Here is a 21,337-nt window from a genome sequence, read left to right on the forward strand (position 1 = left end):
TTATTGTTGATGTTCAATTTTGAAATACCTGTCATTTCAAGGCAATTAGCAACCAGCGCCAACCAATGATAACAACAAAAGTATACTGCATAGATTTATAATTCTTCAAAACTTTGCCTATCAATGTAGCATGCTAAGTAACGTGTAATAGCATATTTTTCTCACTATTCAGATCAGTAAATGCAAATGTATTGCTCCCAAAGGTGCTAGACACATAAACACACAATATTTCCAAGTTATATTTAATGCTTCCCATCTAAATGCAAGTATTCCAGCAATTTTGTGCTATAAATTGTTTTACTGGAAATTCGACTGAACTGTCATTTTATTTTGTTGAAAGACTATTTATAAGAGAGATACACAAAATAACATACAGCTTAAATTTATGGTTGTTACTATAATTTATATAGGATACATTGCGGTTCTTTTTAAACAACAACAAAAAAAGCACTCAATAATACACATCAATATTTCTCATAACTTGAGAGAATAAATCTCTATAAAGCCCCTCCAACAAAGTAAAAGAACCTACCTGTGACAATATTTATTCTTAAGAGGTCAATGTGTATTAAAGGGTACAGTGAATGTTTGAAAGATCTCTCTGGAACTAAAACCACTGGCTTTCTACTTTAGAATTTCTCTCAGCTAATATAAAATGATTGATTGCCTTTATTTCATGTACCCCTTGATTTTCCTTTTCATTCATCATGGGCTGCTTTAAACTAAATGCATTCAGAACCTGCCACAAGAAAAGTGCTCTCTTTTAAATTGTTGTAAAGTAATGAAAGGACGTAGTAAATCAATCTCATTTCTGCCTTACCAAAGGATAACCTTTATCTACTGAAGTCATTTAGACAATTTCTGGTGGGGTTTTTTTCTGGATAATAAACATGTACGGCATTGTCATCTCTGAGAGCCTTTTAGGATTTAAGAGGATGAAGGTAACAACTAACTCATGAGAAAATTATTTTATCTATTCTGCACTTATGTATACTGTATTCGTATTTATCTACTGCTAAAAAGCTTAGTTTGTGGTTAAAGTTCTTTGTTCCTTCAATGCATGCAACAGTACCAACTATTGCCTAATTGTTTTTATTTTATATATATATATGTATATGTATGTATGTATGTATGTGAGCACGCATGTGTGCGTGCACACACACACGTATATACAATCATACGTAATTTAAAATCGAATACAGAATAATGGCAGAGATTAATCTATTATATACTTTTTCACTATACTATAGGGCTACTACTATATAACACATATGTAAAATACTGGTACATTTAAATAAATAACAAATATTGACATTATAAAACTCTCTACTTTAGAATATTAAATTCACACAGTGGCATTGAATCAAAACACATTTTCCAGGGTTGAAACATACATATAAATGTACATGCACAAAACATGTAAGATTACTTTTTTCCTGAATATTTTGGTCACATGTTTAATGAGACTGCTGAAATTATCCAAACTTATTCTTAAAATATATTATAAAGACAAAAAATATACAGTCGATACAAGAAAATTAAGCTGGCTGCCAGTACCTTCTAGGGATGTGAAATAGTTTGTATAACTTTTTGAATGTTCTTGAGAGCAAAAAGTATTAACGAGCAAATTTGTAGAAAAATAGGGTGTTGAAGAGAAGCAATAAATTAAAATAAAATACATTTAAATTTCTTTTGCAAATCCCAAAATTAACTGGATGTTAGAGACTTATGAAATAATTTTTAAAATTTCACAGCAAAATTATTTCAGAAAATGTGTGCAATGGTTTTTAAAAAAGCAAGTTTTAAACCTATAAATCTTGCATATGTTTAAAAATACAATGAACATTTACTGTACATTTGTCAAATAGAACCACACTAGTAATTATGACACATTTTATATTACAGCAATTCTAGAGAGGTGAAAAAAGAAAAATATCAGAAAATGTAGTGAAAAGCCAATGGTTGGTAAAAATAACTAATTGTTATTTGGTATTTTCGTAACTACGTACAAATGTTTTCAGTTGTGTCTCACTGGTTAACAAAGCTGTCAAAATGTCAAAGATCTTAAACTATCATTTTTAAGATATTCTCTGAATTCTGCATGTGGTGATCTTTAATATATACATACAGCCACCTTGGCCTTGGAGTGGGTAGGGTTAGGAGGTTCAAATGCAGCACAGTTTAGCTATGTTACAACAAACACAGAGCATGTAGGATAAAATAAAACAGGCATGAGTACCAACTGTGGATAGGAACCCAAGCCTGAGAAAAAATTCAGTACAATAAATAATAAGAACTACTTAATAGCCCTTTTCTTCCTGCCATATTCTATTTTTAATATGTAACATTTTACATGCTGTTAATTTCAAACTCCTCTGCTGTCAAGATCTGGGAGCAGCACATACACACATCATAAAATAAATTTATGTTCTAAAGTGTCTGATTTTGTGTTATACTGTTAGTAGCAATGCAGGATTTCTGTATTTGTATGGCTCTGCTATTGACTGCGGCTAATTTGTTTATAAACCACCATTAATTTTGGCTGTATATTTTCACAGTTTGTGTAAACACTTCATTTGCATTAAATTTACAGCATTAATGAGATGTGAAATTTAAAATGCTACTTGAAACATAAATGATGTAAGAAACTAGAACAAAAATGTGTCTATCACATCTGAAATCAACAAACCAATTTAAACCTATTAAACTAGGAATGATGATGTGTTGCATTGAGAATTTGGTTTTATAACTCATCTTCTGGAACTAAAATGCAGAAATGTAGGCTTAAACATCTGGAAAATATGAAATAGCTTGAGAATCATAATTTGTACTGTTTAATTTTGTTTAATTTTTATTGGTTTTGAAATGAGTTCTCAGTTTTGTCCCTTGCACATTTTGTACAGACATATTCTTAATATCCAATTCTAGCATCTACTTTTAAGTTGTTCAAAAATAAAATAATGTAAAGAGGCATTATAAAAAGTTCCTTAAATGGCACAAATCTAAGAAACAAAAGCATATGTTATGTTAATGTTTTTAGAGGGGTTTTTGTCTTTAGCATATCTAGTCTTCATATGACATAGACTGAAACCATTAGGATCCCATTCTAATCCAAGATGTCAGTGGCAGCATGTAGAAAGGTACTACTGCAAAAGCTTGTCTATATTATTACACCTATGTGAAACTTGCCCACCTGTTGCTGGTGTAGGAAGGATGGGTCTCTTGGGCTTAGTCCCACATATCGGTTGGCTTGGGATGTGCCTGAGGCTGTGTAGGCTGATTAAGGAAGAACAAAACACATTGATAAAAATAGCGACCTGTCATAATTATTACCCTGTGCACGTACAGTACAGATATGAGAGATCCAGAGTTATGATTTGCAATGTATAGGAAGTGTCTGTGGATTTCTTTTATCAGGAATGCAAAAAAACCATAGGGCCAAATTCAGCCCTTAGGTGCACAGCATGTTCAATTCCCATCCACTTCAATGGAAGCTGCATGTGTGAATCTGAGGTCAGAATTAGGCTTGTAGTTAGAATAATAATTCCTCTGGTTGCAGAATTTTACAAATAGTTAAAGGAGCACTACATTTTAAAGTGTTATGGGTCTCAGTTATGGACCTCCAATTTATATTAGTTATACAAATACACATCAGTTACACTAATATAAAGGTCCAATAAATGAAGTCAATGAAGTTACGCGGGTAGGAGCGAGAGAACAACCACCTACTAATTTACACTGATTCTTCTATTTGTGAAAGCCCATCACAAATTTATCTGGGAAAAGTGGTTAATTATTTAAAACTGAGACTTAAAGCTTGATTTGCTTATGTGGCATGAAATTAATCTTTACAGTCCTTTGGAAGAAGGATACAATGTGATCAGCACTAACCAGAGAAGGGAGTTAACTTTTGCTGCGCAGCATAATTTTACACACCAGAAAATAGCATTCACTTGGAGCTAATTCATTAAAAGCTCTTTTAGACTTCTGTGGTACAGAAGCTTAGAAAAATCTGGGGGGAGACTGGGTGACTCAAGAGATTGGTAAAGGGATATAGAACCTTTCACCTGTAGGTCGCCATTCAAATCTGGCTGAGATCAGTAGCGACTGAAAGTCATTACCCTCTCATGGCTCTTAGTGGCCTATGTGGTCTCACTCCACTTCATAGTGTGTAGATGACCACATTGCAACAATCATCATCACAACTGGCACCTTTGTGGTGGTCAAAGCAGACCTGCCAAAATGGAATGGATATGAAGACTGAGAACAGAGTGAGGAAGGTGGATAGAGTTTTTAGCTAATTGGCTGTTTGAGGTTAAAATTATACAGCAAATACGTAAAACTTTCTGAATTTCTGAGGATATTTTTAATACGGCTTTTTTATAGTAAACAGCTTTCACTGAGAGATTGCCATAAAAAGGGATCAGATATTATAAATAAATCATGATTCCAGACCCTAGAGTTTCTTGACAGAAATGTTATCAAAGTCTGTTGTTCTGTCTAGTTCTGAACAATTCATTTGTTGTATTTCAGAATGAAGTCAGTGTTAATCATTTGATTTTATATGCCAAATAGGTCAAAACTGACTAAACAGAAACAATGACAGCATTTATATTATGTTTAAGCAATATCTGCAGGAACTTATTTGCCCAACAAAACATTGTCTTTTGCAATTCATTGTTTATTAAAAATAAATTTGCAATGTTTTAAAAAACTGTTAGGGCCAAATTCTCCCATGAAATACACGTATGAAGCCCCTTGGCATGAGAGCATGAATATTAAGGTCAGTGACGGCTTTATGTATTTCCAGCAAAAGGATACCTTCCTTCAGTTTTTGTTTGTTTTGTTATCAAGTCACTTGTGCATGTAATGTTTGTGTGCTACCACTTGTGCATACAATTTACACACTTAAATTGGACTTGCTCATAAACACTTTTCATTTACATGCATTAGTGATAGAGATGTTCTGCATGCAGGAAGAGGCTTCATCTCAAAGGACCATAAGAGAGGAAGGTGCTCTAGTTCCACTGAAATTCAGTAAAACTGAGTGCCTAATTCCTTTAGGCTCTTTTGAAATTCCCAGGCTTCATCCTTAAATACCTGTATAATTATTAGTGGACAAATAAGGTCAGTTTCCTTCTAAAAAGACTCCTTAAACTAGGCCATAATATGGGCAGGTAGAGTGCAAGCTTCTTTCTGCAGTTCTGATATCATACTTGATCTCCCTTCCCCTGCTATTCCAGGCCATGGTCTCTCTTGAGCACAGACAGACAATTGTGCCACATTGTGTGATCTCGACAAATAGGAACGAGGATGAAACTACCAATAATCCAAGCCAAATTTGAACCAAGGTTCCTTTCCCTGAGGTGAAACACTAGAGCATTAACTTCTTGTTTGCTGCTGAACATACCAGAAATAGCAGCACCTCAAAGGAGCAAAATTTGCATCGAAAACCAGTAGAGTGTTAATCCACTCCAACTTTTAGTCCACCTAGAAGCTTCTTTTGCTATCCCAAAAGAATAGCTAAAATATTTCCATAATCCTATCAATATAATTATTAATCAGTTTATAATTAAACAATGGTGTTTACCCAGATTATCTTTAGGAGTCACTTATTTCTCTTTAAGAAAAGGAGAACTTGTGGCACCTTAGAGACTAACAAATTTATTTGAGCATAAGCTTTCGTGAGCTACAGCTCACTTCATTGGATGCATTCAGTGGAAAAAACTCTTTGTAATAGATACTTATGCAGTTTCCCCCTCGTGTCACTTGCCCTAACTCATTTGCATATCTATTTCATTTTACAAAATACGATCTTAAGATAACAAATACCTAAAAATATATATACGATTTACAGGCTTGATTAATTATAATGCAATGTCTAGAGACCACACTCACAATTTTAATACCTAACATGGCTAAAATGATCCATTTTAGTGTAACTGACCCTACAGAAATCCATATTCTTTTCTGCATGTTAAGTATTTTTTGTTTGGTTGGTTTGGCTTACACATAATTTAGGCTCTAACTGCCCTTTGGAAGACAGAAATTTCAGCTCAGAGATCTTCTTCTAAATAGTCTGATCAGGACTATTTTCTAAAAATGTTGCCAGTCATCAGTATCAAGTAATGTTGGCCCTCGAAAGACCTGAAAGGTCAGGAACCATATTTACCCAGCTTTGTTAACGAAAGTATAGAAGCTAGATAAAAATTAACCTTTTGGATACCATTGGACATGAAATGATTATCCAAAATAGAAATGATCAAATAACATTAGCATGTACATTGCACATACTTCCATGGTTGCAATTCCATTGAAGATAACAGGATGAATAATATGGTGCTGAGCATATTGTACAAAGGTACTCAAAACTTTCAAGGCATTTAAAAAGCAAATGCAATTAAGCCAACCCTTGTAGAATCAAGGGCAGTGAATTAAAATTTCCTTTGCTGTATGCTATATCATTTTATTTTTTGCTAACACAACCTATATAGACATGCAATTATCATAGCTCTGATTCAGTATGTTTTGTAACAAAGATTGATTTCTGTAGGAAAGCTCATTGAGGAGCAATTATCTAATCTCATTTTGAAATCCAAGTGTGGTTTATTTGAAATCTTGCAGTCTGAGTGTGCTTCTCAATGTCATTACAATGTCCACCTTAGATGAACAATCATGTTTTGTTCTTTCTCGATGGGCGGTGCTCAAATAAATACGCTTTTCCCTTTAGATTTTGATTGTCATGTCACAAACATCAGTTCATGTAATATGATGCTATGGCTAAAATTTGAGGGGGAAAAGCTTTGTGGTCAGATCATGTTTGCCCTCAGAATAAATTATGAGCATCCACCTGGTCAAATAGTAGGAAAAGGCACCTTTTTTTGGCCTTAATTTAAAATCATATTGAACCTCTGATGGACATTTTTGTTTCCTAGAGAAATACTTACTGGTTGCTGTAGGTGAAGATGCCTCACCTTCAGTGGATGTAGTGATGGGTTTAGTATCTGTCATGGTCAGAGTCACAGGTCTCACCGCACTGTGATGGGGAGAGGGTGCCAAAACTGGAGTAAAATGGCCAGGCACTTTCCCTACTACTTGACCACTGCTGTTAGGCTACAAAACAAAACCAAAACAATGCCTTGTAAAATATACACATTGTGTTTAAAAACAAATCTACCAGTGTCTTGAAGGTTTTTTTAGATTGCCCATCACCACAGTATCTATGTGCCAGGTTAAGTAATTGTTATAAACTAATATATCTATATATAGTATATTTAGTGGACAACACAATAGGCCCCATACATTTAATTCACAGTAACCTTCTGATCAGTTTTATTTTGTTCTTGGTATGATTTTCATAAAAGTATTTTACAATAGTAGTGCTGCTCACATAGTAGGATTAAGCATAGAGCCTGAAGCATTTAACTAAAACACATATTAAGACTGCAAAAGCTGTTTTAGCAAGGGCCAGTATTCTGGCTGGCTTGGGAATGTATGCAGAACAAGCGCACAGCTGTTTGCTTTCTGCACATGCCTGAAGTCTGACTAATAAAAGCAGGGAAGGCTGCATAAGGGGGCCAGAGAAGGAGGTGCTAAAATGTGTAGATGCTGCCATTTGGCCCCAGGCCCACCAGAATATGTCCCTTTCACATAGGATTGAAAAGTGTGAATTCTGTACCTTTCAGGAGTATAATGAGCCAAATCAACACTTTTCACGGATTGATGTACAGGATGTACAAGAGGTACTCTGAATTTAGACCTCTGACAAATCAGGGTCAAATTCTACCTTCAGCATACACATATACCCAACTTTGGCAACGTTCTTTGAGCAATGTGCTCATTTATCCAAGAGCTAAATTTGGCCCTAAATATTCTAAGTGTAAATAATAATAAACCAAAAATATCAGCTGGTAACCTTTAGCCTGAAACTGTTGATTTTTTCTGTGAATTTTAAAGAGCTCTTTAAGTACATAACAAATATAATGCATAAATGTCTGGGCAACTTATTATCATAAAGACACTGACAAATCAGAGAGAAATCTAGGTTGTTAAAGGATCTGGATGGACTGATTTACAAGGAAAGGTTAAAAGAGGCAAATATGATTAGCTTGGCTAGGCAATAATTATTGGTTGTCATGACAACTACAAATAGGTGCAGGATGTAAACACAGATGATAATGAGGAATTATTTGGAAGTATAATCTGGGAGGTAATGGAAGGAAATAAAGAAAGCGGAAATGTAAAAAAAAAAATCAGGAAAAACTTCCCGACAGTATGATCTATTAAACTGTGGAACAGTCTCCCAAGGGAGATGATGGGGACCTTTTCCTTTTGGACTTTTAAAACTAGAGTGACTAAATAAACAATAGTAAATATTGACTGGACAAATATGTACAAATAGAGACTGATTCTGCATTGACAGGAAAGTTCATTAGTTGATCTAGTAGGTTATTTCTAGCTGTAAATTCTATGGTTCTATGATGAAAAGCAACAGGAAAAATGTTACATTAATGACAAGCGGCTGATCAATTACTCCACTAAAGGAAGCAAATTTAAATTCTCTCTTAACCATGACCATATTGTACTTGCATATTGCAAGGCAATGAAAAAAAGAACGATCTGACATATAGTTCTATAAGATCCAGCTACTATAGGATTTATTCTTCTATTGTGATGTATGGGCCTTTACTAATGAGAAAATAGTCAAATATATACCGCTAATCTCAGGTCTAAAACCAGTTTCAAATTAAGAAGGCAGTAGTTCACAGGGATGAAAGGTTCTTCTATACTAAAAACACATTGTTGGTATTCCATATATTTTCTCTATTGTATCAAACTTTCAGCAACTGGATAGGTCTTTTTCCCCCTCCAAATCTGTTCAACCCTTGTGATATCAACTTTAAAGGAAAAAGGATCACCACGTTAATATATACAAGACAATATACATTGAATACATAATGATATGATATAAAGATTTAATCACCATCTGATTGGATAGCCAGATTACTTACAAACAGTGAACCCATTAATAAGTTACACAGGTCTTTCCACCAGTACCAATAAAACCTTTATATCACATCACACTATCACACATTCTGCATATGCCATATATTTTACCAACCAGCTGACCCCCATTTTAGCAATATTTTAGATAGTTTTATTTTTATAAGTACTATTTAAATATCCCTTGGCCTGTAAAATCAGGTGTCTTATTTACCATAAATACAAAAGTACTGACCTTGGAGATAAAGGAAAACTATAACAGAATTTCAGAAACTTCTACAAAATACCTAAAATAACTTTCCCATCTATAATGCTTTAAGGTCCTAAATACTGGGATCTCCCAAGAATCATGTACTGCAACCCACTGGAAAGTAGGTATTTAGAAGCAATTTTAGCTCCAAAAGATAGCAATATATCAGACCTTAAAACAGTTGAGGTCTGAATAGTGTAATTTTGACAGGAAAATCCATATTTGTGGGGAAAAGAAAAAATTATCTGGCTGCTTCTCTCTTTTATTTTTCTTTTTAAAATATAGAGGCTGTCAGAAGCTGTGCCACAGTTTGGATTGTTATAAGTCTTCCTGGTAGAAATGGATTGGTGGTCAGAGTGAAAGTGAAACAATGAAAGGTGTTTGACAAATACAATTTATCCATAGTTGCAGCACTGATTCACCACAACATAGGTAGTATATATAGAAGTAATATATGCCATTGGGCAATGTGTGATACATGTAGCATTTTCATGAGGTATGCATGATCATTCATAACTCATAAAACCACAGCGAGGTGGTAAAATAAGCTCGTCCCCATAGACTGAAAATTCTTATAATCACACATTGCTCATTATTATGAATTTGTTTTTTCTTTTTTTTTCTTTTTAAAAGTTGGTGAAAGAGGTTAAATACCATACTCAGTAACGTGTGGATTGTACACATTGTCTGATGGACAGGATTAGTGTGGTTTGAGTTCTTTTTAGTTGCTATTGGATGGAGTTAGGGATCTGTGGGGGGCAGAGTTACCTTTTAGGACTTGGTTTCTGTTATGTATTGAAGAATCAAAAAGAAACCACTTCAATTGTCTAGTAAAAGTGCTTTAACTTTTAGTATAAAAAAAAAGATTCCCAGGAATTTATGGATTAAAACAGCCAGTGTCATCATCTTCCAAAGCAGCTCTGCATCCAAAACCAGACTCAACTTAATTAAATGGACACAGCTGGAGTCCAGCACAATGTGCAACAATGTATCACCTTTTACTGTTCTCTAGTGATTCTAGACAACAGGAATGCAACAGCTCACATGGACTCCAGCTTAGTCCTTGTGCAGATGGTCCAAGAAAATGAACCCTTTCTTTGCCAAATTAAACAATGTGAAAAGCACATATTTAATATTTATTCTCCAATAAGCAATAATTTACCTAGATGACACACATAAAATTAACACGGCACACATCCCTCACCCACCAGCCAATTAAGAGTGAAATCCTGGCCTCGCAGGGCATATCTACACAGCGAGCGGCAGCCCCCACCATGAGTCTTAGAGCCTAGGTTGATAGAGGAGCGGGGTGGGCTTCAGAGCCTGAATATCAAAGCCTGAATGTCTACTTAGCTATTTTTAGCACCATAGCTCAAGACCCCTGAGCCCAAGTCGACCAGGGCTCTGAGACTCGCCATCACAGGCAGCAGATAGACACACCCACTGAAGTCGATTGGAGATTTGCTATTGACTTCACTGGAGCTGGCATTTAACCCTAACAATCCTAAGTAACTTTCTATTTTTGTTTATAAATTTCTCAAGTGGCTAATATTGCCGGTAATAGCATCTGTATTGTACATAGACACTGATGCAGGCCCAGTGCAATGCAGGTTGAAGCTCTGTATTGTCCAATCGAGGAAACAAAGCCTCCAAAATTAGGGGAAGATAAAACTGTTTTTTTCATGTTTCATTCAGATGGCATTTCCAATATTTAAGACGCTGATAACATTTCATTTACAAGCAATAATAACTGATTTACATGTCTCTTAATAATGTTATTATTTACAATCACAATATACACCATTGACCCAAGTACTTTTTAATTACATTCATTCCTCTTTCTACTCTCTGATTCCTGTAATCTCCAATACTTGTTTTCTTGGTGCTTCAAAAATGTTCTGCTTTCACATTTTTCTACTTGTTTGTCTTACACTTGCTTTGCTATTAAAGGCTGTACATCAGAAAATATGGTTTAAAACTGGCCTTGCAAAGATTACTTAGCTAGGGTTTAGTGTGTTACTATTTGGCAATAAAGATTAAAAAAAATTGCTACATGTTGGCTCAGTACCAACCTGAGTGTTTAACCTCTTCTTTTACTTATTTAAAGTTTGGTCTAATCTTAGTTGCAGGTAAGCGCCTGATCATATAGGTTTTATTTATACCATCGTTCTTTAATAATATCTGAAATGTTTCAGGTTTGAATTAAGGACCACCATTTGATAATTGAGGAACATTGCCTCATGGAAATCTGTTTGGGCAAACAACTTTTTTTAAACTTCATTGTTTTTGCTAGAGGTATTACTACTGAAATATACTACCAGAGTCCAATAGGGAAAAAAGTGAGTGTAGTCTCACAAATTCTGTCTGCAACCCAAGAACCCAGACACCTATGATGTCAAAATATGATGCCATTTATTATCACCCCATTTTTCCTTCCATGCTGTGATCAGCAGTGAAAAAAATTAACAAAGCTGATGGTTAAATGGTCATAATTAGGTGTCAGAGTTAACATATTAAGATAAACAGGTCTTAGTGCTCTCAGCTCATAGTGCTCTGAAAACTATTGTTTCAGCCTGAGTGCAGATTCATACTGAAATCATTGCATTACTTTACACCGAGTTCACATTTTTACGGTTATCTTTGCAATTGCAACACTAGCAACATTTTAAATGAAAGTTTAGCTCCTGGAGCACAAGTTGGAAGCTATCACAGAAAGACATTGGATTATTAAAGAAGAATGGTATAAATAAAACCTGTATGATCAGAGGCTTACCTGCTTCAAACAGCCTAGTCTATTACTTCTGGCCACTTTGACTTTCTATTGCTCTTATCAGGAATATTTGCTTTTCCTTCTCTGGAAGTTGTTATAAATTCTCTGCCATGAGCTTTAAGCCCATTGAGATGGCAGGATACAGAGGCCACTGTATTTAGGGTCTTTTGCACAGATCACACTATACAGTCACCAACTCTATAGCCTGATCAATATTTGGCCACCAAAAAAAAAAGCTTGTGCACACTGTTTTTATTTTGACTCTTTCGGTTCTACCAAAAATGTGGTTTGCAAGATTTTTGGTATCACCATATTGAAAGCCCATTATTACTGTGAACTTATTTATTTGAACTTCATGTGACTTGAGCCGAGGAGCATTAAAAATGTTTGTGCTACACCATTCAATAGATCCACAGCTTTGTTTTGTTTGTTCTTAAAAGACAGGATCATTTTCAGGTTCCAATACAACCTCTTTTGGAGTAGTAGAAAATTATCCCAAAAGAGATTCTAATTATTTAATATTTTACAAGTAAAAATACACTGCAAAAAATAAATTGGGATAATGCAACAGAGTTCCTATGACTTATACCCAATGATACTGGAGTAAATCACAACCTACATAATGTAGCAATTGCTAACTGTAAACTCAGATTTGCCAAACCTCAAATATCTGATTATTGGTACTACTTAAATATGTATCTGCCCCTAGTTCCATACCCAAAATTTGAACAGAAATTTAAATTTGTATTTATGAAGGTTATGTCTATATCCCAAAACCTTCTAAAATCAGGATGTACCTGTAACATCCTGATTTTCAGTACAGGAATTTTACCCAGAGACTAATAGTCTGTAATCAATGTCAACCTCCTTTCATACAGAATCTCATAGAATTTCTCAAATCCAAATTTAATAACATTGAAGGCCTCTCTTCTATCCGAGGATGTTATTTTCTCTGCTTTATCTCAGTTTCTGGAAGCAAAAGTGATTGGGCTTTCAATCCCACATTCAGTTTACAAGATATGGCCACGCCTGTACCTGCCAGTCAGGCATCACATCCTAACAGCAGGTCTAACTTGAGATGAATGTGCAAACTATGCTCACAGATAGCAGATACCAAATATCTTTTCAGTCTAAACCCAAGTAAAATTCCTTTTAGAATCATAGAATATCAGGGTTGGAAGGGACCTCAGGAGGTCATCTAAACTAATCCCCTGCTCAAAGTAGGACCAATTGCCAACTAAATCATCCCAGCCAGGGCTTTGTCAAGCCTGACCTTAAAAACTTCTAAGGAAGGAGATTCCACCACCTCCCTTGTTAACACATTCCAGGGTTTCACCACCCTCCTAGTGAAAAAGTTTTTCCTAATATCCAACCTAAACCTCCCCCACTGCAACTTGAGACCATTATTCCTCGTTCTGTTATCTGCTACCACTGAGAACAGTCTAGATCCATCCTCTTTGGAACCCCCTTTCAGGTAGTTGAAAGCAGCTATCAAATCCCCCCTCATTCTTCTCTTCCGCAGACTAAACAATCCCAGTTCCCTCAACCTCTCCTCATAAGTCATGTGTTCCAGTCCTCAAATAATTTTTGTTGCCCTCCGCTGGATGTTTTCCAATTTTTCCACAACCTTTTTGTAGTGTGGGGCCCAAAACTGGACACAGTCTTCAAGATGAGGCCTCACCACAGTCTAATAGAGGGGAACAATCATGTCCCTCGATCTGCTGGCAATGCCCCTACTTATACATCCCAAAATGCCATTGGCCTTCTTGGCAACAACAGCACACTGTTGACTCATATCCAGCTTCTCATCCACTGTAACCCCTAGGTCCTTTTCTGCAGAACTGCTGCCTAGCCATTCGGTCCCTAGTCTGTAGCGGTGCATGGGATTCTTCCGTCCTAAGTGCAGGACTCTGCAATTGTCCTTGTTGAATCTTATCAGATTTCTTTTGGCCCAATCCTCTAATTTGTCTAGGGCCCTCTTTATCCTATCCCTACCCTCCAGCGCATCTACCTCTCCTCCCAGTTTAGTGTCATCTGCAAACTTGCTGAGGGTGCAATCCACACCATCCTCCAGATCATTAATGAAGATATTGAACAAAACCAGCCCGAGGACCGACCTTTGGGGCACTCCACTTGATTCTGACTGCTAACTAGACATGGAGCCATTGATCACTACCCATTGAGTCCGACAATCTAACCAGCTTTCTATCCACCTTATAGTCCATTCATCCAGCCCATACTTCTTTAACTTGCTGGCAAGAATACTGTGGGAGACCGTGTCAAAAGCTTTGCTAAAATCAAGGAACAACATGTCCACTGCTTTCCCCTCATCCACCGAGCCAGTTATCTTGTCATAGAAGGCAATTAGATTAGACAGGCATGACTTGCCCTTGGTGAATCCATGCTGACTGTTCCTGATCACTTTCCTCTCCTCTAAGTGCTTCAGAATTGATTCCTTGAGGACCTGCTCCATGATTTTTCCAGGGACTGAGGTGAGGCTGACTGGCCTGTAGTTCCCAGGATCCTCCTCCTTCCCTTTTTTAAAGATGGGCACTACATTAGCCCTTTTCCAGTCATCTGGGACCTCCCCCATCGCCATGAGTTTTCAAAGATAATGGCCAATGGCTCTGCAATAACATCTGCCAACTCCTTTAGCACTCTCGGATGCAGCACATCCGGCCCCATGGACTTGTGTTCGTCCAGTTTTTCTAAATAGTCCTGAACCACTTCTTTCTTCACAGAGAGCTGGTCACCTCCTCCCCATGCTGTGCTGCCCACTGCAGCAGTCTGGGAGCTGACCTTGTTCGTGAAGACAGAGGCAAAAAAAGCATTCAGTACATTAGCTTTTTCCACATCCTCTGTCACTAGGTTGCCTCCCTCATTCAGTAAGGGGCCCACACACTTTCCTTGACTTTCTTCTTGTTGCTAACATACCTGAAGAAACCCTTCTTGTTACTCTTAACATCTCTTGCTAGCTGCAACTCCAGGTGTGATTTGGCTTTCCTGATTTCACTCCTGCATGCCCCAGCAATATTTTTATACTTTTCCCTGGTCATTTGTCCAAACTTCCACTTCTTGTAAGCTTCTTTTTTTGTGTTTAAGATCAGCAAGGATTTCACTGTTAAGCCAAGGTAGTCACCTGCCATATTTACTATTCTTTCTACATATCAGGATGGTTTGTCCCTGTAACCTCAATAAGGATTCTTTAAAATACAGCCAGCTCTCCTGGACTCCTTTAAAACAACTGTATCCTTGGAATTATAACTGAAGAGAAGTTTGGTAGAAATTTTTTGAAGTAATTAACCAGGGCTAGAAAAAAATCTTAATTCCATGACCTTCAAAGGTATAGGCATTTTGGAAACCACTTTTAAGTATTTTAGAAATACTTTCAGCCTTCCATACACATCATATGACCCAAGCTAATGATTCAGTCTGGAGAACAATATATATCTCATTTTTCACCTACATTCCAAACAAAAACTCTTCAGCAGAAACACCACGCTTCTCAGATATGTTGCCTCATTACTGCTTTTATAAGTGTAGTATCCAAATAATTGAGCAATCTATGTAATCCCTGTCATAATTGATCCATTATATTTTGACATACAGCTGGAGTACTAGCCATTCTACAGGGAAACTTATTCTAAGGGAACAACCCCTTTTAATGGTTGGGCACAGACAGTACAGTGATGAACATCAATGCAAAACCCTAGGATATAAAGATTTGCAAGACTTTGTTGAATTCCATTTACTGATAAGCTTCAGACAGATCCAGTTTTGCAAACTGAGGTTTCTCTGCTATGCGATCAAATGGATCCTTTCTTAAAAACTGGATATTGGCCACAGCCATCCAGGAGTTCACAGTTATTTTATAGTCTCTGTTGATGGGCCTGTGCCAGTCTGCTCTGGAATACACACGAGTGCTGCCTCTTCTGAAAATTTTTATAAGTGAAAGGAAATAGCTCTTCTGGTTTTCTACGTCCTCTTTTACACATATGGTACAGGCCTCACCTTGTAAAATGTTAGGGATTTTTCAATCAGGGCATACTAATGTTCTATTCTGTCACTTGTCCTGTTCAACGTATATATGAGTCCAACGTCTATGTGAGATGATATGGCTGCAATGCCATTACCACATGGAAGACACAGCCACAAGTCTCAGTTTCATCAGACTCTGATGGTATGGTTTCTTTGCTTTCCCAGTGCTCTACTGAATATGAGAAAGTGATTATGCTAAAGGACTGCAGAAAAGGATCTTGAAGGTACCATGGGATGGTATCAACTCAAGGGGAAATTACCACTGTTTGTTCGAGAGGTGTACAATTATGTATGTGTAGGGTCCCCATTTGCTACTGGAACCGCAGATTGAATCAGTGCCAATAATGTCTTTTTCCATCTATATCTGCTAATACATGCATAATCAGTTCTCTCAGTTACGGGTCTCGCTACACTCATCCAAGCCTTTGTGATTATCCTAATGGATTAATTAAATGCATTCTACATTAAGCTAACCTGGAGATCTCACACACAAGCTTCAGGTGGTGTAGCATGAAGCTGCCTGTCTGCTTGCTGGAGTTGGCTTAGAAAACTCGTTAAACCAGTTCTTGGCCAACAGCATTGCCTCCCTATTACTTTTTGAGAGCAATTCGGGGGTTGAATTTGATCTATAATGGCTTGAATTCTGTCTGTCTGAGACAGAACTTCTCTCCCTATGCACTGCTGTGACAGCTAAGATCAGCTGGACCACTTGAGCTAACAATGCCCAGATTTAAATGTCACATGACTAGTTGCAGGTATTCTAGATGAGGCCACCTCAACCCAGAATACACAAAACCTGAGTTCAATGACATTTAGGATATGGGGCAAGTTCGATCTCTATTTAGTTTTTTGCCTTAAAGGCTGTCAGATGTGTGTTTGCATGTATGGGAAAGGAAGTCTCTTTGAAGATACATTTTGCTTTAGTTTAAAATACATCTATTGGGTTAAATGGCATATGTGCGTCCAAGAAACTTACAATTTTGTGCTTTTTATAAACTAAACATAAGTAAAAGATATAAAAAAACTTAAAATTGCAAATGAAATATTTAAACTGCTTGTCACCAGACTTCAGGGGTGACCTTAAATATGCCAATATTTTACATTTACCTCTCAATTACAATTAAAAATATTACACTATCTTTTTCCACTTCAGCAATGTCTTGTGCAAGGAAAGTCTGATTCAAATAAATGGCCAAGATGATTCAAAATTCTTAGCTATCACTAAATGAAAAACCATAGCTGCACTAAAGAAACCCACATGAACACACTTTTCTTTTATTGATCTACATTCTATTACAGTTCTCCTTGGAACAAACAGGAAATCCTTTAACCAGCCCAACTGGAGACTAACAAGATCTGAGCCAAACAAGATAACATCCTTGCTGCTAACTTGCTGGCAGTTATATATCGAAGAATCACAAAGCACCCGCCTGGAGTTCCTCAACTATATGTCTATCTTTTATTAAACAAAGAAAGAATATTCCAAGCAATTAATACAGGAAAATAGGCAGCCATACCAGCTTCTAGAAAGAAAAGGAGTACTTGTGGCACCTTAGAGACTAACAAATTTATTTGAGCATAAGCTTTCGTGAGCTACAGCTCACTTCATCGGATGCATTCAAAGTCACTGTCTTCACACAAAGCCAGAGCCACTAATTATATAAACTCATTTGCAAATCAGCACAAGTATCACCCTTTACTGCTGCCAGGAATTTGTAGCCAATAAGATAACAGCAGCTGACATGGACTCCAGTTTAGTCAAAGTGTAAGTCATTGATTTCAATGGGAACAGGATCAGATCCTTACTCCTGAAGACAGGAGTCCAGTTACACTCACTCTCTCAGATCTGCAGTGATTGCCAGTTTACCAAAAAATAGTTTGAGGTTTTATTACTTGTCAATAGTGCCCTTCATAATCTGGACCCTAACTATTAGAGTCATTTTCTAGCTGTACTTCTATTTAGCTTTGATCTCTCGATCCCTTAGTTCAGCATGGAAGAGAATGAGGGCTGGCTTTTCTCATTCTAGGATTCTCAGCTGTGGAACTTTCTAACAAAAGAGGTCTGCAAGGGTATGTCTACACTGCAATAAACACAAATGGCTGGCCCTGTCATCTGATTCCGGCTCATTCCGGGCTTGGACTGGGGCGCTATAAAGTTGCAGTGTAAACATCTGGGCTTGGGCTAGAATCCAGGCTCTGGGACCTTCCCTCTTGTTGGATCTTAGATCCCACACTCCAGCCCAAGCCCAGATGTACCTCACAGAAGCCAGGATGTTCTTTGGAAGGTTTCTCCTTGATTGTCTTCTTTGTTGTCACTTTTCTTTTTTGCATCTGTTAACCCCTATTCTTTACTATTTTTGGCGTTAATTTAGGAATTATTCCCTCCTGCCTATTGGGGTAGCTTGCCTGGTTTATTGGGTTGCGCAGAGCATTTTGGTCTGGTTTGTGAACTGTCCAGCACTGTCCCAACTGGATACTGAAGTATATTTTTAATGCTTCATATTGATTTAACCCTATGACACTCAAGATTATTAATGCATTTTAAAAAAATATGTGAGTGGACACACACATTTGAGTTAAGATTTTCAAAGCCATCGAGAGGATGGAATGCCCACTTTTCATTGAGTTTAATGGGAAATGAGTATTGAAATGTCCACACCCTGAACAAACGTAGGCATACTACAGACAGATTACAAAAAACGAACCAATCCACCTGTATCTAAAGATATGGTGGTGGAAAATCAATCTTATGATGTCAGTGTCAGCCTTAAATATGGAGGGACTAGCACCACTTCAGAATCATCATGAATTCACATATGTGCCCTAAACAAATATAAAAAAGGCTAAAAAATAATCAGTTGCTTAGTAAAAACACGTATTTAACTAAAGGTCAAGAAGAACTGGAAATCTTGGGGGTATTTTAAAGTCCCCTGTTGGAGGCAAGGGTGCTTAGTAGAGATTTCATTCTATGTTCAACATGTTTATCTACTCTCCAGTCAGAGCAGATGATAAAAAGCACATATGAGTTGAATATTGAGAGAGCCAGAACTCTCTCTTTTGTTTAGGTACCTCAGTTGTTGCATCATTTTTCACTGCAGCTACAGGGACTGTTTGAACTTCCTGACTGTTCATCACACATAATTTGGAGCATTTAACATTATGTCAAGAAAATTGTCCACTGCTTTCCCCTGTGGAAACTTATGGGAGCTCTATATCTTTAAACTAATTGTACTTAAAATATTCCATTGAATAGCATGACTGTCTCACTATAATGGGTGCAGCAGTAATGTAATTAATCTCAAAATTGCTGTGGGGAGTACAAGGCATCTCAGTTGCTTGTCGTAACAATCTAAATTAGTGTATTACTGAAAGATGTTGGGGAGGAACAGTTCATTATAGGTAAATGCTGTCAGAGTATCCATTCTTTCTATTTCTAAAGCTGAAAATAAGACTATCATCATAGTTCTTCTTTTGAAATCCAAATGAACATGTTTTGAGGTGGGAAAGTATAATTAAATGTGATGTGGTATTTCTACAGATGTAGCTTTGCATTTTATAATAATTAAATTTGTTTGAATAAAAATTCATGTTTTATTTAGAAAAGAAAAACTGGTTTGGCTCAAAGCATGCCATTGTATCAGAAAAATTCTCTTTTGTCACGGAAACTTCCCAGATGGCTGTTTCTTTTCATATGAAAAAAATATTCTTGCTATTTTACAGTTTTACAGGGGAGAGATCCTGAAGTTGTGAACAAGTGAAAGGTGGGTTGGGCAATTCTCTAGTGTACCATACATCTGTGATGGAAGTTTTGAAGAATATATGTAAGTGTGATACTCCTAATAATAATTAATAATAAGAAATTGCAAAGAACCATTGGAGTAGAAGATTGGAATACGATATTCAATGTTGCTTAACCCATTCCCCATAGAAACTAAATCAAACATCAGATGAAATGAAAAACATTCCCCTAATCTAAAGGTTTTGAAAGGTGACAAAAGAAGTAAATCAAAGGCAATTTGACCTGTTATTCTCTAGCATGCAACAAGACAAGAATGGGAACTGTTTTCAGTTTGCTGCTAGTCTGAAAGCATCAGCAAAGTAAAACTTCTCTTTCAAATTAACAGATTAACTTCATGTCTGTAGATATTAAAAAGGGAGTTGATTCTTCTTGCAAAAGAGCTGATACAAGTCCTTCAATTAATTTGCATAATTTTTCCCTTAATAGTGTCTAATTAAGACATCAGTTTGAAAAAAAATCTAATAGAACTCTAAGATTTTCCACACTGAATTAACATTTAGGACTTTTAATGGATGTCTTAATTAGACTTTGTTATTCATGGAAATTTTACACAAATTAAAATCAAGTCCTGTGTGCACTGTTCCCAGCTGAGTTTCAGCAAAAATGCTATATAGAACTGAGAGACTTTTAATCCATGCACTGACAACACTTTGTAGTCTAAAGATGACATACTCCAATTCCACTGTTTGATTTAATTAGCATTAATATTATAAGCAATAAAAACAAATCACACTGTTTTCACTTTTCCTTCCAAAGTAACTTTCAAATTTATACATCAACATATTTTTTAAATGTGAAAAAACTCTGCAGTTGGATCTAACTGTTAGCCAATGGGGCCCAATAACCAGAATGACTTTTTGAGCAGCCCAAGGGAGCCTTATCTGTTATTCAATATACAAAGTTTGATTCAATCTGAAGTTCTATCACTGCAGTGCCTGAAATGCATGCTGAAAGACCTTTCTTCCATCAGTTAGCTAAACATGTTTATCAGAGCAATTTCTTCATGTTCATCTCAGTTGATAAAGTCAGTCTTTTAAGAATTTTGATGGGGGGATGCTTTGAGTGAATACACTGTCATTTCAGCAATTTTGTGACAAACTATGCTCCTGAATGTCTCTCAAAACATATTATAATGTGAGCTACAACACAGGTCTTCATAGGAGCATTTTAGACAAGGCAGCAAAATCAGAAACCAGACCGATTACTTTTCACTGACATTGGAAATATTCCAAGTATTGACAGACCAGGGCTCAAAGGCAGTTTGTCTTATAGCAGAGATCACATGTTAATGCTATGTGCTGATTCTATTGTGAAAAACACTCTTGCATAAAGTCCTTTACAAATTATTCTTCTAATGAAAACCACATTAACTTTGCATGTGAGAAACAAATTTGATACAATATAGCTGCCAGAAATCACAACTGCTGCTGCATGCTCCTTATAAAGGGAAAAAACTAAAAACTCTGGTTCTATGTGA

General features: G+C 36.5%; 1 protein-coding gene across 11 annotated transcripts in view; it reads right to left on the bottom strand.

Moving 5' to 3' along the window:
- Positions 1–21,337, bottom strand: part of NFIB (nuclear factor I B) — a 216,384-nt gene that overhangs the window by 21,991 nt on the left and 173,056 nt on the right. For 6 of the 11 annotated variants that reach the window (XM_038402437.2, XM_043514499.1, XM_038402436.2 and 3 more), the window contains exons 9-10: positions 6,975–7,113; positions 3,194–3,276 (exon numbers count right to left, since the gene is read on the bottom strand). The exons of 1 other annotated variant lie outside the window; for it this stretch is intronic. In XM_038402437.2, coding sequence (XP_038258365.1) covers positions 3,194–3,276; positions 6,975–7,113 — 222 coding nt within the window. Of the gene's footprint in view, positions 1–3,193; positions 3,277–6,947; positions 7,114–21,337 lie in introns of all 11 variants that reach the window. 4 more of the 11 variants (XM_038402431.2, XM_038402435.2, XM_038402430.2 and 1 more) reach the window with 1 other exon arrangement.

The sequence above is a fragment of the Dermochelys coriacea genome, chromosome 5 (genome assembly GCF_009764565.3).
Source record: "Dermochelys coriacea isolate rDerCor1 chromosome 5, rDerCor1.pri.v4, whole genome shotgun sequence".
Classification (NCBI taxonomy): Eukaryota; Metazoa; Chordata; order Testudines; family Dermochelyidae; genus Dermochelys; species Dermochelys coriacea.